At 41.6% G+C, this 20,461-nt stretch overlaps 1 protein-coding gene across 8 annotated transcripts in view; it reads left to right on the plus strand.

Moving 5' to 3' along the window:
• LOC125250405 (piezo-type mechanosensitive ion channel component 2) overlaps nucleotides 1–20,461 on the plus strand; it is a 131,918-nt gene that overhangs the window by 85,427 nt on the left and 26,030 nt on the right. For 7 of the 8 annotated variants that reach the window (XM_048162970.1, XM_048162965.1, XM_048162964.1 and 4 more), the window contains 11 exons: nucleotides 89–332; nucleotides 1,314–1,416; nucleotides 1,854–2,037; nucleotides 2,169–2,258; nucleotides 4,833–4,963; nucleotides 5,181–5,243; nucleotides 16,110–16,213; nucleotides 18,459–18,557; nucleotides 19,614–19,728; nucleotides 19,811–19,879; nucleotides 19,968–20,134. In XM_048162970.1, the coding sequence (XP_048018927.1) occupies nucleotides 89–332; nucleotides 1,314–1,416; nucleotides 1,854–2,037; nucleotides 2,169–2,258; nucleotides 4,833–4,963; nucleotides 5,181–5,243; nucleotides 16,110–16,213; nucleotides 18,459–18,557; nucleotides 19,614–19,728; nucleotides 19,811–19,879; nucleotides 19,968–20,134 (1,369 nt within the window). The remainder of the gene's footprint in view (nucleotides 1–88; nucleotides 333–1,313; nucleotides 1,417–1,853; nucleotides 2,038–2,168; nucleotides 2,259–4,832; nucleotides 4,964–5,180; nucleotides 5,244–16,109; nucleotides 16,214–18,458; nucleotides 18,558–19,613; nucleotides 19,729–19,810; nucleotides 19,880–19,967; nucleotides 20,135–20,461) is intronic. The other variant, XM_048162969.1, reaches the window with a different exon arrangement.

Raw genomic sequence — 20,461 nt, forward strand, 5'->3', positions numbered from 1 at the left:
TATTACTGAATGCACTAATCTCGCATAGTAGTCAGACAAACATCATTTACACATTACTTTACTGTTAACATTACTTTCTTTCTTTCAGGTCGTACCTGGACATGCTGAAGGTGATCATGTTTAGCTACCTGTTCTGGTTCGTCCTGACCATCATCTTCATCACGGGCACGACTCGGATCAGCATCTTCTGCATGGGTTACCTAGTGGCGTGTTTCTACTTCCTGCTCTTTGGGGGCGATCTCTTACTCAAGCCAATCAAGAAGATCCTCCGTTACTGGGACTTCCTCATAGCTTACAACCTTTTCGTCATCACAATGAAGAACGTCTTTGCTGTGAGTGCAATCTGATACTATATAGAAATGCATACATTTTCTGTTTTCAACCATAGTGTCGTAAATACTAGGACTGCCAGACTCATCATATTACATTATGAGACTATTTATTTTATTTTATTCTATTTTATTTTCTATTTTAATGTGCTATTTATTCACTTTATATGCTTTAGACGTGTCAAACATCCACATTTCACATCATTATTGGGTTCTTTAATAAAATAATTGCACATATGTGATGTCATTGCATGATTACGTAAATAAACAAACTAGTGATTTGGTTCAATGAAACGAACAGTCTGAAAGAACCAGATTTCGAAAAGGAATTGGACTTCCCATCACAACCGTAACCCTGAAAATGAAAATGGCACAAGCTTAAATAAAAAAACAATCCAAAAATAATGCTAAAAATGAGTGCAAACAAATAAAAGTGAAATTATTTTATATTTTATTAGTAATTTAATTATGTATTTAATTATTAATTTATATTTTATTTAGAGTAATTTGGCCCTCCATAGATGACATCTAAAGCACATTTTTAATGTTAATTAATTAATTAATTTACTTTATTTTATATTTTATTTTATTTCTTATTTCTTTATTTATTGTTATATTATATATATATATATATATATATATATATATATATATATATATATATATGTATATATATATATTATATTATATTATATTATTATATTCTTTTGATAAAAAGGAATTATATGCTTTAAAATTGAATGCACTGCATTTTTGAAAGCAATAAACATATTTAGAGGCAAATTTAATATTTAAGCAATCGTGTTAACTACCCAAAACATGAGATTTATCGTGATTAATTATTTTAATCTTTTGAGGGGCTAATAAATGCTTAAACAGAGAAAATATGTGAATCAAGAAATTAATAGAGGAGTATTGCAAATTATAATTGCTGTGGAATTAGTGCATTGTTGTGCATTTTTCTGGTGTTGTATGTTTTCACAGATTTTGGCGTGTGGTTATATCAAATCTTTGGTGAAGAACAGCTGCTGGTTAATTCAGCTGCTCAGTCTCGCCTGCACCATAAAAGAATACAAAGGTCTACAAGGTAAGGAACAACAGGAGCAATTGTGTGGGTTGCAGTTGGGCAAAATATTGGGTTTCTAACCTTTGCTACATCACATATTGCGAGCTTGCTACAAACTGCCTGCAAACTTTTGCAAAAGTAGGCCGCCTATTTGTGTGCCTTCGAAGTCAGCAGTAACACTTTTGTTAAGATTAATTAACATGAACTAACAATGAAAAATACTTTGTAAGCATTTAATTCAAATCTCTAATGCGGTGTTTCCTGGAGACACACCAACAGTTTAAAACACATTTTCAAACTCTTCCTAATCAAACACAGCCAATTCAACTCATCGGCTCATTAGTAGACATTAGTAGAGACTCCAAGGTCTGAAATGGACGGGTCGTATAAGAGAGATGTCCAACATGTGCACTGTTGGTTTGGAAATACTGCTCTAATGGCTTTATATGTGTTTTCAGAACTGTCTTCAGACCTGCCTAAAGACTCGTCTTCACCTAAATGTGAGCTGCCGCAGGATGAGGCCGGGATCATCTGGGACAGTATCTGCTTTACGTTCCTCCTGCTGCAGAGACGTGTCTTCATGAGCTACTACTTCCTGCATGTGGTCGCAGACATCCGCGCCGGACAGATTCTCGCATCTCGGTACGACGTGTTTTTGTTTGAGGTTTAATTTTGTATCTGCATCGGATACATAAATGTAAGCATTTGTAGTATGTCATAAGTGTAAATGTAAGTACAGTATAGTTGAGTCTTGTCATCTGTCTGTCTGTCAGAGGTGCCGAGTTGTTCCAGGCCAGCATCGTGAAGGCTGTGAGAGCTCGTCTGGAGGAGGAGAAGAGATCCATGGAGCAGCTTAAGAGACAGTGAGAAACATTAATGTTCCATAATCTTTGTGTTTTATGGATGGGCATTTATGTAAAAAAATTGATTTCCAGCACTGATAGGTCTCGAAAACGAGTACTTGAGTACTCAGGGGTGGGGTGTGTCCATCATGGTGATGATGATTTTTTTTTAATTAAAACACTTATGAAAATGAATGTTGACAAATAAAAATATGACATAAAAATGTGTCAAAATCAAAGTATTATAAAATATGACTAGATTATCAATAATGCATGCATCAATGTTTTCGTAAAAGAAACAATTAAAAGGAATAGCTGCATGAGGTGAAGCTGAAGAGTGAAGTCTGTTCTATACGACACATCCTAGAGTAATCAGATATCCTAGATACACAACAAAAGTGTAACATTACAGCTTGTATCTGCACAAAAGAATGCAAATGCAGGTGAACTTGAATTAAGTTACATGCGATCCAGAAAGTGTTACTCCCGTTGTGTAACAACGCATAAAGGATTCACAACAATCTATTGTGTTCTCATTATAATGTTATGTAAAGTATGGGTCAAAAATTTGGAAACATTACTATTTTTAATGTTTTTGAAAGAAGTCTCTTCTGCTCATCAAGCCTGCATTTATTTGATAAAAAAAAAAACAGTAATATTTTGAAATATTATTACAAATTAAAATAACTGTTTTCTATTTTAATATACTTTAAAATATAATTTATTTCTGTGATTCAAAGCTGAATTTTCAGCATCATTACTCCAGTCTTCAGTGATCCGTTCAGAAATCATTCTAATATGCTGATTTATTATCAATGTTGAAAACAGTTGTGCTGTTTAATTTTTTTTTATAAACTGTGATACATTTTCAGGATTTTTTGATGAATAAATAGTAAAAAAAAAAAAAAAAAAAAAAAAAGAACAGCATTAATTTAAAATAGAAATCTTTTGTAACAATATACACTACCTTTTAAAAGTTTGGGGTCAGTCATTTTTTTCTTTCTTTTTTTTTTGAAAGAAATTACTACTTTTATTCAGCAAAAATGTGTTAAATTGATAAAAGGTGATAGTAAAGATTTTTATTGTTTGAAAATATTTCAGTTTTGAATATATGCTGTTCTTTTGAACTTTTTTTCCAACATTGATAATTCAACATTTTTGAAGGAACATGTGACACTGAAGACTGGAGTAATGATGCTCAAAATTATGCTTTGAATCACAGAAATAAATTATATTTTAAAGTATATTAAAATAGAAAAACATTATTTTAAATTATAATAATATTTCACAATATTACTATTTTTTCTGTATTTCTGTAAAAGAGACTTCTTTCAAAAACATGAATGTTTCCAAACTTTTCAGCGGTATTGTATATAGCAGATTTGCGCTGCACATCTTGTACTTCACTGTAGTTTCATCTACTTTTATCAAATGATAAACATCCCTGTGCGTTTTCCAACCTCAGGTACCATCCAAAAAGCCTCAGTAACCAATTTGAAAAAAAAAAGAAATATATTTTTAAAAGTCATGGCAATCATCGTTTTCATGATCGATCTTTGCTGTCACGAGTACTCGTGCACATCCCTATTGTGTTTATTTCTATATATTGTAATCATTATGATCACAACTTCCGAGCTCATTCTTTCTGCCTAAAATTAATACATGTTAGCTAGCTGCATGGTTTCTATTAACTGTACATTTCTGAAATGGACATTGCTTTCACATAGTCACCTTTAATAACAGATCCCTATAAATTGTAATGTAGACACATGCTTTTTCTGTAAAGCTGCTTTAAAACGATATGTATTGTGAAAAGCGCTATGCAAATAAATGTGAATTGAATTGAATTGAGTGTTTCACATAACTTAATTGCCTGTAATGGTCTGCAGTGGAGCTCAACAGTACTTTGTTTTCTCCATGAGCAATTTGGAATATTCTTCACTAAGTGATTTTGGACCAAACCAACCAATTGTGTGTCATTTTCAATGTTGTTTTCTAATTGGGAAACACCACTGCTCAATGTATTATTATTTTAAAAGAAATTAATAGCCTACATTTATTCAGTAAAGACTCATTTATTTGATCAAAAGTGTGAATAAAGACATTTATAATGTATCAAATGATCATCTGTTTCAACTAAATGCTGATCTTTGTATTCATCAAAGAATTCTGACAAAATGTATCACGGTTTCCTCTAAAATTTGAAGTTTGCAACATTGATAATAATCATAAATGTTTCTTGAGGATCAAATCATCATATTAGAATGATTTCTGAAGGATCTTGTGACACTGAAGACTGGAGTAATGATGCTGAAAATTCAGGTTTGCATCATAGAAATAAATTATATTTTAACTTATATTCAAATAGAAAAAACATATTTGAAATAGTAATAATATTTCTGTTTTTACTTTATTTTCAATCAAATAAATGCAGCCTTGGTGAGCATAAAACCTCTTTCAAAAACATTTTACCGGTCCCAAAACTTTTGAGCAGTAGTGTATATTACAACAATGTACATGTGTTATTTGATTTTATTATTATTTGACAGTAATGATGTGCCAGTAAGAGTGTCTCCACTGAATGCATTAACTTAGGATGGACCGTATTAAGACGCGGCAGCAGAAGTTCAAGAGAGGGAAGGAAAAGATGCTCAGCATGGCTCAGGTGTCCGGAGAGGAGCAGAAACTCATCCCACCTGACGAAAACGATGAAAATGAAGATGATGGTATGATGTAGATCATGACAGCAGGAGACTGTAATTGGGATAAAATAGTGTCGTCTCTTAGAAACTTTACCGGCAGAACAGTAAAAAAAACAAGTTAGCATTATGATATGAGTGTTGTGTACTGGTTATTATTCACATTTTCCATAAAGCAACAAGGAAAAGGTTTCACCGTCACTTCTGACGTGCTTTCATTAATGCTCTGACATTTCATTTGCAGAGAGAAAGAAAAACAAGGTGCAAAAAAAGCAGTGGTGGAGGCCTTGGGTTGATCATGCGTCCAGTAGGTTCCTCATACCTTCCTCTGATCTCACTGCTCCTTGTGTCCTTGACCAGAAGTCAGAGGATTCCCATACTGCACTGGGGCTCTGTCAGACCTCCAAGACAACAAACACACCCTCCAGATCTTAGACTTTTCTACATCTATTTAAGGCTCCGAGGCTGTTTTTGATTGTACACATATTAACTACCAGTGGCAGATACTTTAAAGTGGTCATATCATAAGGAATCACAATTTCCTTGATCTTTGTAAAGGTTAAATGGCGTTTTTTTTTTGTTGTTGTTGTAAAAATAACAAATTTCTGACATTTGAAAATGTAAAAATGTATGATATGATATATGCAGGGTTCGTACAGGGTGTTTAAAGTACTTGAATTTGACTTTTTGAAATGTAAGTCCTGTAAAATCCTTGAAAACAGCCATATTTATGAAAAGGTACTTAAAAAGTGCTTGAATATTTGAAAGACAATATATATGAAATTAGTGTTTAATTTTATCGATAAAATCTTTTTATGCAAAATTAACACTACAGCCCATCTGATATAGATATAGAGCCATTTTGCATGGATATAAGCGTGATATTGCTCATATAAATATCCAAGTATATGTTATAGCTTTCATTCTTCAGGTCAATCACATAGTATCCTTTTAGTGGTTAAAGTTACCACAGTCGATGCATGTGCTGCACTTTATTTGTAACATTTAGTTTTATTAGTTTATATTTACCTTTCTTAGAATTGGAAAGATAATATATTGTTTGATATTGTTTGATAAGTGAGATCTCTGATTGTAATTGCTTGAAAAGTCCTTTAAAGTCCTGGGATTTCATGTTACAGTATCTGTGCAAACCCTATATATGTTCTATAATATTGTATGACCACTTTAACTACTTCATGAAATGCAAACACAATAGTGCTTAGTAGGTTTTAGGATATATGATGAAGTTAATTAATGACTTCCAATTGATGCCTTAAATAGATCTATACAGCTGCTGATAGAAAAGTTGACTATCTGGATGATTCTGGTTTGTTGTCATGTGACCGTATGAGCAGGTGAACGGAGCCGTGCAGTAGAGAATCACTCTGCTTTGTTAAAATCAACCAGATACTCTGTTGTGGAAAAGAGAGTGATTTTTCCTCATCTCACACAAAAAAACTGAATCAATGTGAGCTATGACATTATGGAATAATTCATCCATAAATGAAAATTCAATCATCATATTTTTACTCTCATTGTTGTGTGTATATATATATATATATATATATATATATATATATTACACAAAACGTCTCGGTTACGAGAAGGAGGGAACGGAGACGTACGTCAGTAGTGACCGACGAATTGGGATATCGCTTAGAGAGCCCTATCATCTTCGTGTAAACTAAAACAAGCCAATGGAATTGGCGTGCGATATTTGCATAATGCGCACCGCCCCCGACAGGTGTATATAAATAGGAAGCGGATGCAATCGCACTCTGTTTTTCGCTGAGGAGACAACTGGTGTCCGCACTACAGCGAGGGTACAGAAACTGTGGCGACGGGACGTACGTCTCCGTTCCCTCCTTCAGGGAACGAGGGTTACATACGTAACCGAGACGTTCCCTTTCAGTCGGTCACGTTCGACGTACGTCAGTAGTGACCGACGAATTGGGATCCCAACTAAAGCGCCACAGTTACGAAACCCCTTCCAGTGCCCAGCGCAAGCTCAGCCGCCCATGGCACCGGCTGACGGTGAAGGGGGCGAGCTTACACCGAGAGAGTCTACAGCTGTCTAACCACTACCCACTAAGTAACTAGACTACACTGGGGAAGCGAACCCGTAAGGGACGCTGCGGAGACCACTACCTACCCAATGGGGGAGGAGTTTACGTGGGAATACACATAGGACTGGCCCGGGGGGCAGTACGCATATGAAGTCCCTGGGATGGCTCCACCTGGTTAGGGGGAGACTCATCTGACAGGTGACAGCAGAGCTGGCTCTGCTAAGGGAAAGACACGGACTCGGCCCGTAGGGAGTTTTAAACCGTGGAAATTACACATATGGGACCGCTCACGTAGAGGGGTCACGACATATGGGCCCCAGCCAACAGACAGCGTCAGCGACGGATGTAGGCCTGGCATCAGACACTCCGCAATGTCCGAGCCGAAGGGGAGGCGGAGGAGCTCGACAGGGTTCGCCAAGCGGGGAACACGACTGGAGTGAAGTATGCACGTATCTTGCCCGAGCGGGCAAGGCACGCCCTGGGATTCATACGCCAAGGCGATGGCATCCACTATCCAGTGGGCCATCCTGCTGCTTGGAGACAGCCTTTCCCTTCTGCTGGCCTCCGTAACAGATGAAGAGCTGATCTGAGGTCCTGAAGCTTCGCGTTCTATCCACGTAAACGCGCAGAGCGCGGACGGGACAGAGCAAAGCTAGGGCTGGGTCTGCGTCTGCCTCCTCCGAGGGCAGCGCTTGCAGGTTCACTACCTGATCTCTGAAGGGAGTGGTAGGAACCTTGGGCACGTATCCAGGCCGGGGTCTCAGAATAACGTGAGAATCACCGGGCCCGAATTCTAGGCACGTTTCGTCGACCGAAAATGCATGCAGATCCCCTACCCTCTTCAGGGAAGCCAATGCAACCAGAAGAACCGTCTTAAGAGACAATAGTTTCAGGTCGACTGATTGCAAAGGCTCAAAGGGATGACCCCGGAGAGCTGTGAGAACCAGGGTCAAATCCCAAGAGGGTAGGGAGGAAGGGCGAGGAGGATTTAATCTCCTCGCTCCCCTCAGGAATCTGACGATCAGATCGTGTTTCCCCAGGGACTTACCCTCAACTGCGTGGTGATGTGCGGCGATAGCGGCAACATACACCTTCAGGGTGGAGGGAGACAGCCTTCGCTCCAACCCTTCTTGCAGGAAGGAAAGCACGGATCCGACCGAACATGATCGGGGGTCCTCTCGGCGAGAGGCGCACCATTCGACGAACAGGTTCCACTTCAACGCATAGAGACTCCTAGTGGAAGGAGCTCTAGCGGAAGTGATGGTGTCTACGACCGCTTGCGGGAGATCACTCAGAACCTCCGCATCCCGTCCAGGGACCACACGTGGAGGTTCCATAGATCGGGACGCGGGTGCCACAGGGTGCCCCGTCTCTGAGTCAGGAGGTCCTTCCTCAGAGGAATCGGCCAGGGAGGGGCTGTCGCGAGGAGAATGAGGTCTGAGAACCAGGTCCGAGTGGGCCAATACGGAGCCACTAACAGAACCTGCTCCCCGTCCTCCCTGACCTTGCACAGGAGCTGTGCGAGAAGGCTCACTGGGGGAAACGCATATTTGCGCAGACCCAGGGGCCAGCTGTGTGCCAGGGCATCCGTGCCGAGCGTGCCGCCGGTCAGGGAATAAAACCACTGGCAGTGGGCAGTTTCCGGGGAGGCAAACAGGTCTACCTGGGCCTCGCCGAAATGCTGCCAAATCAGCTGGACCGCCTGAGGGTGGAGCCGCCACTCGCCCGCAAGTGGAGGCTGCCGTGACAGCTCGTCGGCTGCACGGTTGAGCACACCTGGGACATGAGTGGCCCGAAGGGACCTCAGATACTTCTGACTCCACAACAAGAGATGGCGGGCGAGTTGCGACATGCGACGGGAGCGTAGACCACCCTGATGGTTGATGTACGCAACGGCCGCAGTGCTGTCTGAGCGGACTAGAACGTGCTTGCCTGACAACAGCTTCTTGAAGCGGGCCAGCGCAAGACGAACCGCTAGCAACTCGAGGCAATTGATATGCCAATGCAGCTGAGGCCCCGTCCAAAGACCTGCCACCGCATGCCCGTTGTACGTGGCCCCCCATCCCGTGGCAGAGGCATCTGTGGAGACCACAGCGTGCCTGGACACTTGTTCGAGGGGTACTCCGGCCCGCAGGAACGAAGGGTCCGACCACCGGACAAGGGTGCGACGGCAGCTCGGTGTCACGGGGACACGGAGCGTGCCGCACTGCCACGCCCATCTCGGGACCCGGCCGCGGAGCCAGTGTTGAAGCGGTCTCATATGAAGCAATCCGAGCGGCGTGACCGCGGCTGCAGATGCCATATGCCCCAGGAGCCTCTGAAAATCTTTCAGTGGAACCGCTGTCCTGCGCTTGAGCGAACTCAGGCAGTTCAACACCGACTGGACACGCGCCTCGGTGAGACGCGCAGTCCGTGCAACCGAGTCTAGCTCGAGACCGAGATAAGAGATCCTCTGCCCGGGGGCGAGTTTGCTCTTGTCCCAGTTGACCCGAAGACCCAACCGGCTGAGGTGAGCTAAAACCATGTCCCTGTGTTCGCACAACTGCTCTCGCGAGCTGGCCAGGATCAGCCAGTCGTCGAGATAGTTGAGAATACGAACGCCCTGTTCCTTGAGGGGAACAATGGCCGCCTCCGCAACCTTCGTAAAGACGCGGGGTGACAGGGCCAGCCCGAAGGGTAGGACCTTGTACTGATATGCCCGACCCTCGAACGCAAACCGGAGGAAGGGTCTGTGTCGAGGTAGAATCGAGACATGAAAGTACGCGTCCTTCAGGTCTATTGCTGCAAACCAATCCCGGGGACGGACGCATTCGAAAATGCGTTTCTGCGTGAGCATCTTGAACGGCATCTTGTGAAGATACCGGTTCAGGACGCGCAGATCCAGGATTGGCCGTAGCCCACCGCCCTTTTTTGGTACAATGAAGTAGGGGCTGTAAAACCCCGACTTCATATCGGCTGGAGGGACCGGCTCGATTGCATCCTTCGCCAGGAGGACAGCAATCTCCGCCCGGAGAACAGGAGCACTGTCCAACGACACCTGAGTGAAGTGGACACCCCTGAAGACCGGGGGACGCCGGGCGAACTGAATCGCATAGCCGAGTCTGATAGTGCGAATGAGCCAGCGGGACGGGCTGGGAAGCGTGCTCCACGCCTCCAGACTCCGAACCAGCGGGACCAAAGGCACCACAGACGCACCGGGGGTGGGGCAGCAAGGCAGAGAGGGACCCGACTCGGGCGGCTTGGAAGCGGCCGCGAGTGGGGTCGGACTCTGCGAGGCAGCAGTGTGCATGGGAGACGGCGCACGGGACGCGGTCTGCGCCATCACACTGCCGCCTGCTGGCGAATGGGGAGGGTGCTGCCAGCGGCGAGGCGGGGCCTGGCACACTGGCAGACACACCTTGTTGTGACCTGGAGTTTGAGGAAACTGCTCTTTTTGTGGCAAAGTGGGTACCGCTGGACTCCGGAGAGCCAGCGGCGGTAGATAGACAGACGCCACAAAATCCCCCCGGCCCTCCTCCGGGGGTGGGAGAGCAGATGGAATACTCTCCCGAAGGGCAGGAACCTTCCGCTCCAGGTCGCCCGTCTCAGGGCCGAGTTTTCCCCGACCGCTTGCCACCTGGCTTGGCAGAGACGGGCTGGGCACCACGTCCGCGACCGGCACCCTGCTGTTTGGCTGGTGTAGGCTGCTGCTTTGCCGACTTAGCAGGGGCGGAGGAAGACGCAGGCGGGCGCCCTCGGCGACGAGCGGGCTGAGGCTGAGCCACGGGCGGCTGGGTGGAGGCAGCAGCGGACCGCCGTGGCATGACATGTCTGATAGCCTCAGCCTGCTTCTGTGCAGCGGAGAACTGTTGGGCACAGCTCTCCACCGCGTCGCCGAAAAGGCCGACCGGAGACACGGGGGAATCCAGGAACCGATGTTTGTCGGTCTCCCTCATGTCTGCCAAGGTCAGCCAGAGGTGGCGTTGCTGGACTACCAGAGTAGACATCGCCTGGCCAACAGAACGCGCTGTCACCTTCGTTGCCCGGAGGGCAAGGTCAGTGGCAGCGCGCAGCTCCCCAAGCAGCTGTTGGTCAGGACCTTCCTGGGGCATCTGCGACAGCGCTTTTGCCTGATAGACCTGCAAAAGGGCCATCGCGTGCAGGGCAGAGGCAGCCTGCCCACAGGCACTGTAAGCTTTCTCAGTCAGACCGGCTGAGAATTCACAGGCCTGGGACGGGAGACGCGGCTCACCGCGCCCGCCAGCGGCCGTTGGACACAACTGCATCGCAACAGACCGCTCGACTGGCGGGAGCTTCGCGTATCCCCTGGCTTCCCCGCCGTCCAGGGAGGTGAAGGCGGACGAGGGACCAGGCCCTGTACGAGCCCCATACGGAGCTTGCCAAGACCTGGTCACCTCATTGTGTACTTCCGGGAAGAAAGGCATTGGGGCGGGACGCTGGATTTGACCAGCGCGACCCCCCCCCAAGTACCAATCGTCCAACCGAGATGGGCCGGGACAGGGTGGAGGGTTCCACTCAAGCCCGACGCACAAGGCGGCCCGGGAGAGCACAGCCGTGAGCTCGGGATCCGATTCGGGCAACACTACCGTCCCGGGCGGCAGCGCGTCCGGATCTTCCCCCGAGGACTCAGGCTCACCTTCCGATGCAGCGGTCGACATCCGATCCGCCGCCAGCACACCAAAGGTAACGGCTGGACAGTCCGTAGAGGGCCCAGCGGAAACCAACGGTGGCACGATGGGTTGCGGTGCTGATGAGGCGGCAGGGGCCCGAGGAGCGTTTCCGCTCGGCGGGAAAGCCCTGACCGGAATCCTCAGGTCGCCCTCTCTATACAGCGCCGTACCGTCATTCCGGTTCCCGGGGCCGGAAAGAACGGTCATACGCGGCAATGGAGAGGGGACCCCCGCTTCCTGAGACTTCAGGAAGGAGAGCCTCGACCTCAGCACCGCGATGGTCATGTTCCCGCAATGGGAACATGAACCATCCACAAAAGCTGCTTCAGCGTGCAGAATGCCCAAACACGAGATGCAACGATTGTGCCCATCAGCAGGGACCAGGGAACGACCGCATCCATTAACGCACAGACGAAATGACATACTGTCAGGGTTCGTCTGTAAAGCTCTTTTAGAAGGGGAAGTCAACTCACTCGTGCTGAAGCACCCAGGGAGCGACGCGATGTGTCAGGTACACCACTCCCTGACACACCGAGGAACCGGCCCAAATCGCTACTTGCACACACTCTTTGTGTTGCTGTGAAAACAGCAGTTTTAGAGCTTATAGCTCAGCTCCTCGGACACTCGCGACCTCGCTGAACGTGCCCTCTTCACCAGCACTAAAAGCTCGCTGTGATCCTCTTCTGAGGCAATGTTTTAGAATAAATAACAAACGAAGAAAAGAGTCTTCTAAATAGGACACCAGTGAATGGCTCCGAAGCGAAAGACAGAGTGCGATTGCATCCGCTTCCTATTTATATACACCTGTCGGGGGCGGTGCGCATTATGCAAATATCGCACGCCAATTCCATTGGCTTGTTTTAGTTTACACGAAGATGATAGGGCTCTCTAAGCGATATCCCAATTCGTCGGTCACTACTGACGTACGTCGAACGTGACCGACTGAAAGGGAACTAACAAAGCCTAGCAACTAGCTTAGGACATGCGAGCCAGTGGCGATTTCTTTAAGACTGCAAGGGAAGCTCGGCTTCCCTTATAATGTCACAAAATTAATGGTCAAATATGTACTATTGTATTAACATTTTATTGACTAAAAATGCGTTAGAAAACGTTCATCTCAAAGACGAGTTCGTTCAGAATCAGTTACATATAGCAGGTCGGCTGACTCGATTTCCTTCTCATACATTCCAGCAGCGTCACAGTGCATTTCCCTATTGAAGCCCAGCGTCCATTGACTTCAGTGGGGCTGCTTTGAACGTTTTTTTTCAGCGCTTCGAAACTAGACGGTCATTGGATAAACGCTGCGATTATGTCCCGCCCACGGACGCTCAGCGTCTCTGGGGGTGAATGGGGAGTGGGCTGGCCCGGACTCCGAGCTTCTGCGTGATGATTGGAGGGTCTGTCGAAAGACTGCATCTCCTTTTGACTGACAGCGATTCTGTACTATAAGGAATCACTGAAGCTATTCGCGCTCAGTCCCATCGCGGATTTCTCAAGTTCAGTCGAAATAAAAACTGCTGCAACCTATTTCTTTGATATTTGCTTGGCGAAATTGCTTGATTTTCATCATACATTTCACACAATTATACACCACATTCCTTGTTTCAGTTTTACAGAGTTTAATATTTTTTTTTTAGATCGTTCATTCATTCATTCACTTGAAAAGACTCCTAGTTGGTACGACAGGGTCACAGACCATTTTCTTGAAAAGGAACGTAGGGCAGAATTTACTTTTAAATAAATAGACAATTTTATGATGTAGGCCGAAAATGAGCTTCCCCTCTCTGACAGACCAGTAGCCACCACTGATGCGAGCAATGTGCTAAATCACGCTAACAATGTGTTAAAACATGCTAGTGATAACAAAATGCCATTACAACCCGTGGCTCAAGGGAAGCAAAAAATAAAACAAGGGACAAATGCAAACCAAGATTACAGGCTCAAAGTAAAACTTTATTGATTACAACATTAAAGCAACACTAATTTATAAAGCAAAAGAAATAAAGAGACTAATGACAATGTCTCTGAAACCATCAGTGATATCAAAGTGCATGGCTGAAAATCATGCTAACAACAGGCTAAGAGCTAAAAAATGCTAGCAACATGCTAATTCATACTAGCAATGTCTTAAAACATGCTTATTCATATTAGCAGCATGTTAATACACGCTAGAAACATGCCAATTAATGCCAACAATGCGTTAAAACATGTTAGCGACATGGTAAAACATGTTAATAATATGCTAATTCATGCTAGCATGCGAAACATGTTAACAACATGCAAAATTATGCTAGCAGTGTGTTAAAACATGCTAGCAGCAGGTTAATACACACTAGAAACATGCCAATTCATGCCAACAATGCGTTAAAACATGCTAGCGACATGGTAAAACATGTTAATAATATGCTAATTCATGCTAGCATGCGAAACATGTTAACAACATGCAAATTTATGCTAGCAGTGTGTTAAAAAATGCTAGCAGCAGGTTAATACACACTAGAAACATGCCAATTCATGCCAACAATGCGTTAAAACATGTTAGCGACATGGTAAAACATGTTAATAGTATGCTAATTCATGCTAGCATGCAAAACATGTTAACAACATGCAAATTTATGCTAGCAGTGTGTTAAAACATGCTAGCAGCAGGTTAATACACACTAGAAACATGCCAATTCATGCCAACAATGCGTTAAAACATGCTAGCGACATGGTAAAACATGTTAATAATATGCTAATTCATGCTAGCATGCGAAACATGTTAACAACATGCAAATTTATGCTAGCAGTGTGTTAAAACATGCTAGCAGCAGGTTAATACACATTAGAAACATGCAAATTCATGCCAGCAATGCGTTAAAACATACTAGCGACATGGTAAAACATGTTAATAATATGCTAATTAATGCTAGCATGTGAAACATGTTAACAACATGCAAATTTATGCTAGCAGTGTGTTAAAACATGCTAGCGACATGGTAAAACATGCTAAAAACATGCTAATTAATGCTAACAATGGCTGAAACATGCTAGTAACATGCTAATTCATGTAAGCAACTAAAATCTGTTAGAAACATGTTAGCAAAATGTAAAATAGTGTGTGCTGTGTCAAACAAAACAAAAACAAATTTAGTGAGCTTAAAAACTTTGGTAAATTATCTTTCAGTGAATGTAAAAGAGCGAGTATATCTCCTTTTGATTTCCATGGAGAAAAAATCTGGTGTGCTTTTAAGCAACAGGAGGGTTAGTCAATTTTCATTTTTGGGTGAACTAACTTTTCTTAAATCCTCTTCAACCAACTCTCTTTATGTCCTATTCAACAAAGAAAGTGCTGAACAAAAAACCATCAAAAAGCAAATGAAATGCCTTCAAACTCATAGTCTTGGTGCTCTACAGCGTGTGCTGTGAGTTTGTGATATGGGTGAGATGGTATTTACTTTGTCTTCGTTGATGTGCTGATCTCAGTTATCAGCGTGATATTGAGGCACATGTTTTGTATAGTGATTAGAATGCTGAGTGTTATTAAGGAAAACCTTCCTGGTTGTACCATGGTACAGTGATGGTATCGGACGGTAATACCATGGTACATGATTGAATATGGTTGCCATATTCGCATACTATGGTATTTACATGCACTCCAAGGTACTGCAAAGACTACCATAGTATTACAAATTCATGATCCAAAAACCCGTGGTATTACTATTGCACCATGTTTTAAAACCATGGTAACACCATAGTATGTTTTTTTTAATGAGAGACCCTCTAATCACTATAGAAAATGTGTCTTTTTTTAGAGCTTTATAGGGCCAGTATTTGGTTTTGTCACTTAAATAAAGTGTTTTCCCAGCATCCTCCCCTTCCCTCCCTCTCCATTGTGGCTCTTCTGTTCAAGGACACAAGGCAGTTTCCTTATTCCAATTACTGTTTTTCTATGCAACTGTGAAACTGCAGACACAGCAGTGTTTCCGAGATGTTAGATGACTGACTAACCCAACTAGATATATAAAACTGTTTTGTTGCTGTTGTTGTTGTTGTTTTTGTGGGTTTATTTTATGGTAATTGCTTTTTTATTGAAATGTATAAAATGGGATATGCAAGATTTAATCTTTTAATCTCAGTTTTATTGTTTTGTTTTGGTACTGCTTTACAAATGTTTGTTTTCAGATTCAGAGAGTCAGGTAAGTTTGATCAAGAGATTCATTTGTATTTTCTCAGCTGCTCTGATATGCAAAACTTCTTTATTGATTAGTCAACATTTTCGTTCTTGATTTATATATATATATATATACACACACACACACACACACACATATATATATATATATATATATATATATATATATATATATATATAAAGAGAGAGAGAGAGAGTAATGAATCATCAAAAACATAATTTTCTATGATTTTCTATGACGCTCTCCTCTGTTCCTCTCTCAGTGGTTAGAAGTGGTGATTATTACCTGTTTGAAACTGACAGTGAAGAGGAAGAGGAAGATGATGAGAAAAAAGATGAAGAACCACCCAAGAGATCAGCCTTTCATGTGAGTGAACCGCTGCTGGTCTGCAGAGGAGAACAGACTGAACTTCTCTGGTGTCAAACTTATAATCAAAATTCAAACTTTTTGTGCAAATAAAGAGACTTGATTTTTAACCCTGTAAAGCTTGGACAAATAAACTTTCCTCATTGATAATCAAGTAAACCTAAGTTGATTCAGTCCAGTAAATGTTCTTCTTGAAATTTTACCAATGATGCAAAAGTTATTCTTACATTTACTTTATAAAATTCAGTAAAGATTTTACAGGAAAGGCCTTTTACTTGCTATAAAAATAAAAATGATCAATCAGACGATAGAAGACATGTAGCAGATTGTGTGCAACAGGCCTTAGAAATTTGCATATCAAATATGATACAGGCTTTTTAGGGTTGCTTTGTTAAATCTCAGGAGATGTAGTCACGATTAATTTATGTTCGTAAACACCAATTAAAATTATATTCAGTAAGGAAAAAAACTGTAGAACAGGACTTGAATGTGGGCAGTCGCAGATGTTTTGCCTAAAATTCCATCTTAGTAATAAAAATAATCACAAATAATATAGTTGTCATCCAGTCAGAGTATAGAGCTATAAAATGAATGAGCTCAGATCATTTTATGAGACATGTTCAAGTTCATATTGAGCTCTCTGAATTTTGATTGCAGGCATTGATATCTTCACAAATTGTTGAGATCTCTTCTGAAACTCTAGAGGAGACACATGAGATTACTGAGGACTTTTTCTCAGGAGAAACATGAGAAGCATGAGACTTTAAAGTCTCCAGTTGATCTCTATTTATTCTAAATTAAAGGCACAATATGTAATTTTCACCAATTATTCAAAACAAAGGCGTAGCTTGATGACGCCTCGATTTCGTGGAATTATTTTCTTTTTTTTTTTTTATGTCTACAGCCAGTCGAAAGGAATCGGATGGGACTGTTAATAAAGATTTATTAACATTACTTTAGTATGAAGCAGGGTGTGGCTGAAAGCCGTTGGAGTTGAACGAGGCCACTGGAGCGATTGCTAATGAGAGTCATGCATGACACACTGCTCGCGAGCAGCAGAGATTTTATTTTGCTGCCAACAAGCACTTCCTCTTCTTTTGTTCATGAGTATGTGGGGTAAAGTTATTGAAAGTTGTTATAGTCCTACTCTGTGTGTAATGGATGTTGGAGTTGGAGATTGCCTAAATTATTACATTATTAGCTAACTGCATTCTCTAAATTGTAATGATGACATGCATTCTCTGTAAAGCTGCTTTGAAATGAAATGTATCATGAAAAAGGCTCAGGCAGGGCAGCCATCTTGGCTGAGTGCTCAGGCAAGGCTGCAAATACAGAAACGGACTGTGATGAGGGAATTACTGGGTTTGGAGGTGCGGAGAGTATCGGGGTCGCGATAATCAGAGTGGAAGGTAAAGAACTTTGCAATGGTACAAGCTTCACTGCAACCGGAGGTTGATAGGCGACGCACGGACACGCTCCGTGTCCTGGTTAAAATTGCTTATTTCTCTGGATTTTTAGAAACATTTGAGATAATGTAAGTACTAGGGCTGTCAAACGATTAATCACGATTAATCGCATACAAAATAAAAGTCTGAGTTTGCCTAATATATGTGGGTGTACTGTGTGTAATTATTTTGTATATATAAATACAAACATATCCATGTATATATTTGAGAAATATTTACAAGTATATGTATTTATTTATATTTTTATATAATTTATATTATATATAAATACATTTTTTTGTACATAAATAAGATATTTCTCTTAAATATATACATTAATTTGTGTGTATTTATATATACATATTATTTACACACATTACTCACACATATATTATGCAAACTCAAACTTTTATTTTGTATGCGATTAATCGCGATTAATCATTTGACAGCCCTAGTAAGTACACAAGTCAACAAAATATATAACATTGTTCTAGTGGTTTTTAGATATTTTAATCCAAAAATCTTACATATTGTGCCTTTAAATAGCAATTTAAATGAGATTGCTGTAATTTTTCTTTTAATTCCCAATCAAATAGGCCAACGTTCTCCTCTTAAGATAATTCCAACATTACACAGTGTTTGTCTCAGAAAATTCCCAGAGCATCTGTTGCACAAGTTCATCCATCTTTTTAATTACAAACCTTGTATTAATTGTTCATCTGTTGTTTGAGTGTTGTAACTGTTTGAAGGGCTTCAGGATACTGATGCTGTGACTTTCTCCTGGTTCTTTCTCCTCTCAGCGAGCCATCAGAAAGTTTGCTTCAGCCCTCATGGCTTTACCCAGATCAGTCATTAAACTGCCCAAAACTGTTCTGCAGTATTTAATCAGGGCGGCCAAGGTACCACCGCGGGGAACGGGTCATCTCTGTTTGATCTGTGTTTGGTGATGGTGTTTTATTGTACAATTTCCATTCCATGTTGTTCCAATTATGTTTTACTGTATATTTGTAAATATAATGAGATTGTAAATAATATGAAATGGTGAAATATGAACTCCTTCAAGGATGCATGGAATGGAAATGATTTAGAGGTGTTGTTCATTGTGAATGTTGTGTCTTTGTTTGATGTGGTGTTTTTTGGGAAGGCACTTTTTTGTGTTTAATAATTTATTTGGTAACACTTTACAATGAGGTCCTATTAGTTAACATTAGTTAATGCATTAAAATGCATACAACTGTTCGTTGTTAGTTCATGTCAGCTCAGGTCTATTAAATTATGTTAAAAGATACAACTTTGATTTTAATAATGTATTAGTAAATGCTAAAATTAACATTACCTAAAATCAATAAATGCTTTAGAAGTACTTTCTTAATTTCTTTATTGTTAATTTAATGTAGTTAACTAAAGTTAACAATTGGAACCTTTTTGTAAAATGTTATCATTTAATTTTGTTGCTAGAAAATAATGTGATTTGCTCCATTGCATTTAAGAAATAGACCACAAAAGACATCAAACCATGAATTTACACAAAGCGTTCACACTGAATATGAATCATTCTGATATTAGTGGAGCAAAAAACAGTTGCTGTCTTTGAATTTTCCATTTTCTTGTGTAACCTGGATTCAAACAACTCAATTTAATCTGATAATTAAATAAATACACATCAATATCCATGTATATGCATGCCAAAAATGTAAATGTTTTTTCAAAGATTTGGAAAATTCAGATTGAAAACAGTTGTTTGTATGCAGCGTCTGGATGTGCTTGTCTATCCAAGTCAAATTCAGCCTTTTTAGGGGACAAAATACAAATTCATGATCGAAATTCATTGCATTGAAACTTGAATCAATTTCAACTGGTTTCCTAAAATGGCTGAACATGTTTGTGTGTTTATGTCCTCGTGCAACACTATACTGTTCATTAATGGATGAATATATATTGATGTTGCTTCGTAGTTTGTGTATCATACCTGGATCACTGACTCTAAAGCAGCCCTGAAGGAAAGAGGCAAAGGGAGCCGTTATTTCTGGAAGCGATACGGTCGCAGGCACAGAAAAGACAAAAAAGAAGGTACAGCACTCTTTAACATCTGTAAATTTGTGGCCATAATTGTAAAGTTGGTCTTAATGGACAAGCAACTTCTTGTGTGTAGGTCATGTGGCGATAGAAGTCGGTGAAGAAGAACGTCAGAGTTCAGAGGAAGAGAAAACGGACGGACCAGGTGTGTTCATGGCACACGTTCATTTTACCAGTTCATATAAACTTTAGACAAACATCAAAACTTAAACGTAACTTTCTACTTCCTGTAGACAACATCATCAAGAGGGTCTTCAACATCATCAAGTTCACCTGGGTGCTGTTTCTGACCACTGTCGAGAGCATCACAAAGTGGCTGAACTCCGTCTGCAGAGAATACATCGACATCTCCACCGTCCTGCGCATCGAGCGCTGTATGCTGACTAGAGAAGTCAAAAAGGTTCTCTGCAAATGGTTCTACCTATATATATATCTATATATATATTGACTTGGATATACAGTCTGAGTTAAATCTCTTTTTTTATCTGTAAAAACAAATTATGCACACCTGAAAATAAGGCGTTTTTCATTTCTAGCCTTCATGAACAATTATATATCACTTAGAAATGATTAAATCCAAAATGAATAGTAGTTATTAAGATTCATGTGGTTTGGAATTGGTAAGATGTGCCTGAAAAAAATATGATCAGAAAATCAGCATGCCTAATAATTCTGCACGCACTGTACTGGTCTATCACTGTGTATAATATAATTTAATGGTGGAAAT

The sequence above is a fragment of the Megalobrama amblycephala genome, linkage group LG17 (assembly GCF_018812025.1).
Source record: "Megalobrama amblycephala isolate DHTTF-2021 linkage group LG17, ASM1881202v1, whole genome shotgun sequence".
In the NCBI taxonomy this organism is placed as follows: domain Eukaryota; kingdom Metazoa; phylum Chordata; class Actinopteri; order Cypriniformes; family Xenocyprididae; genus Megalobrama; species Megalobrama amblycephala.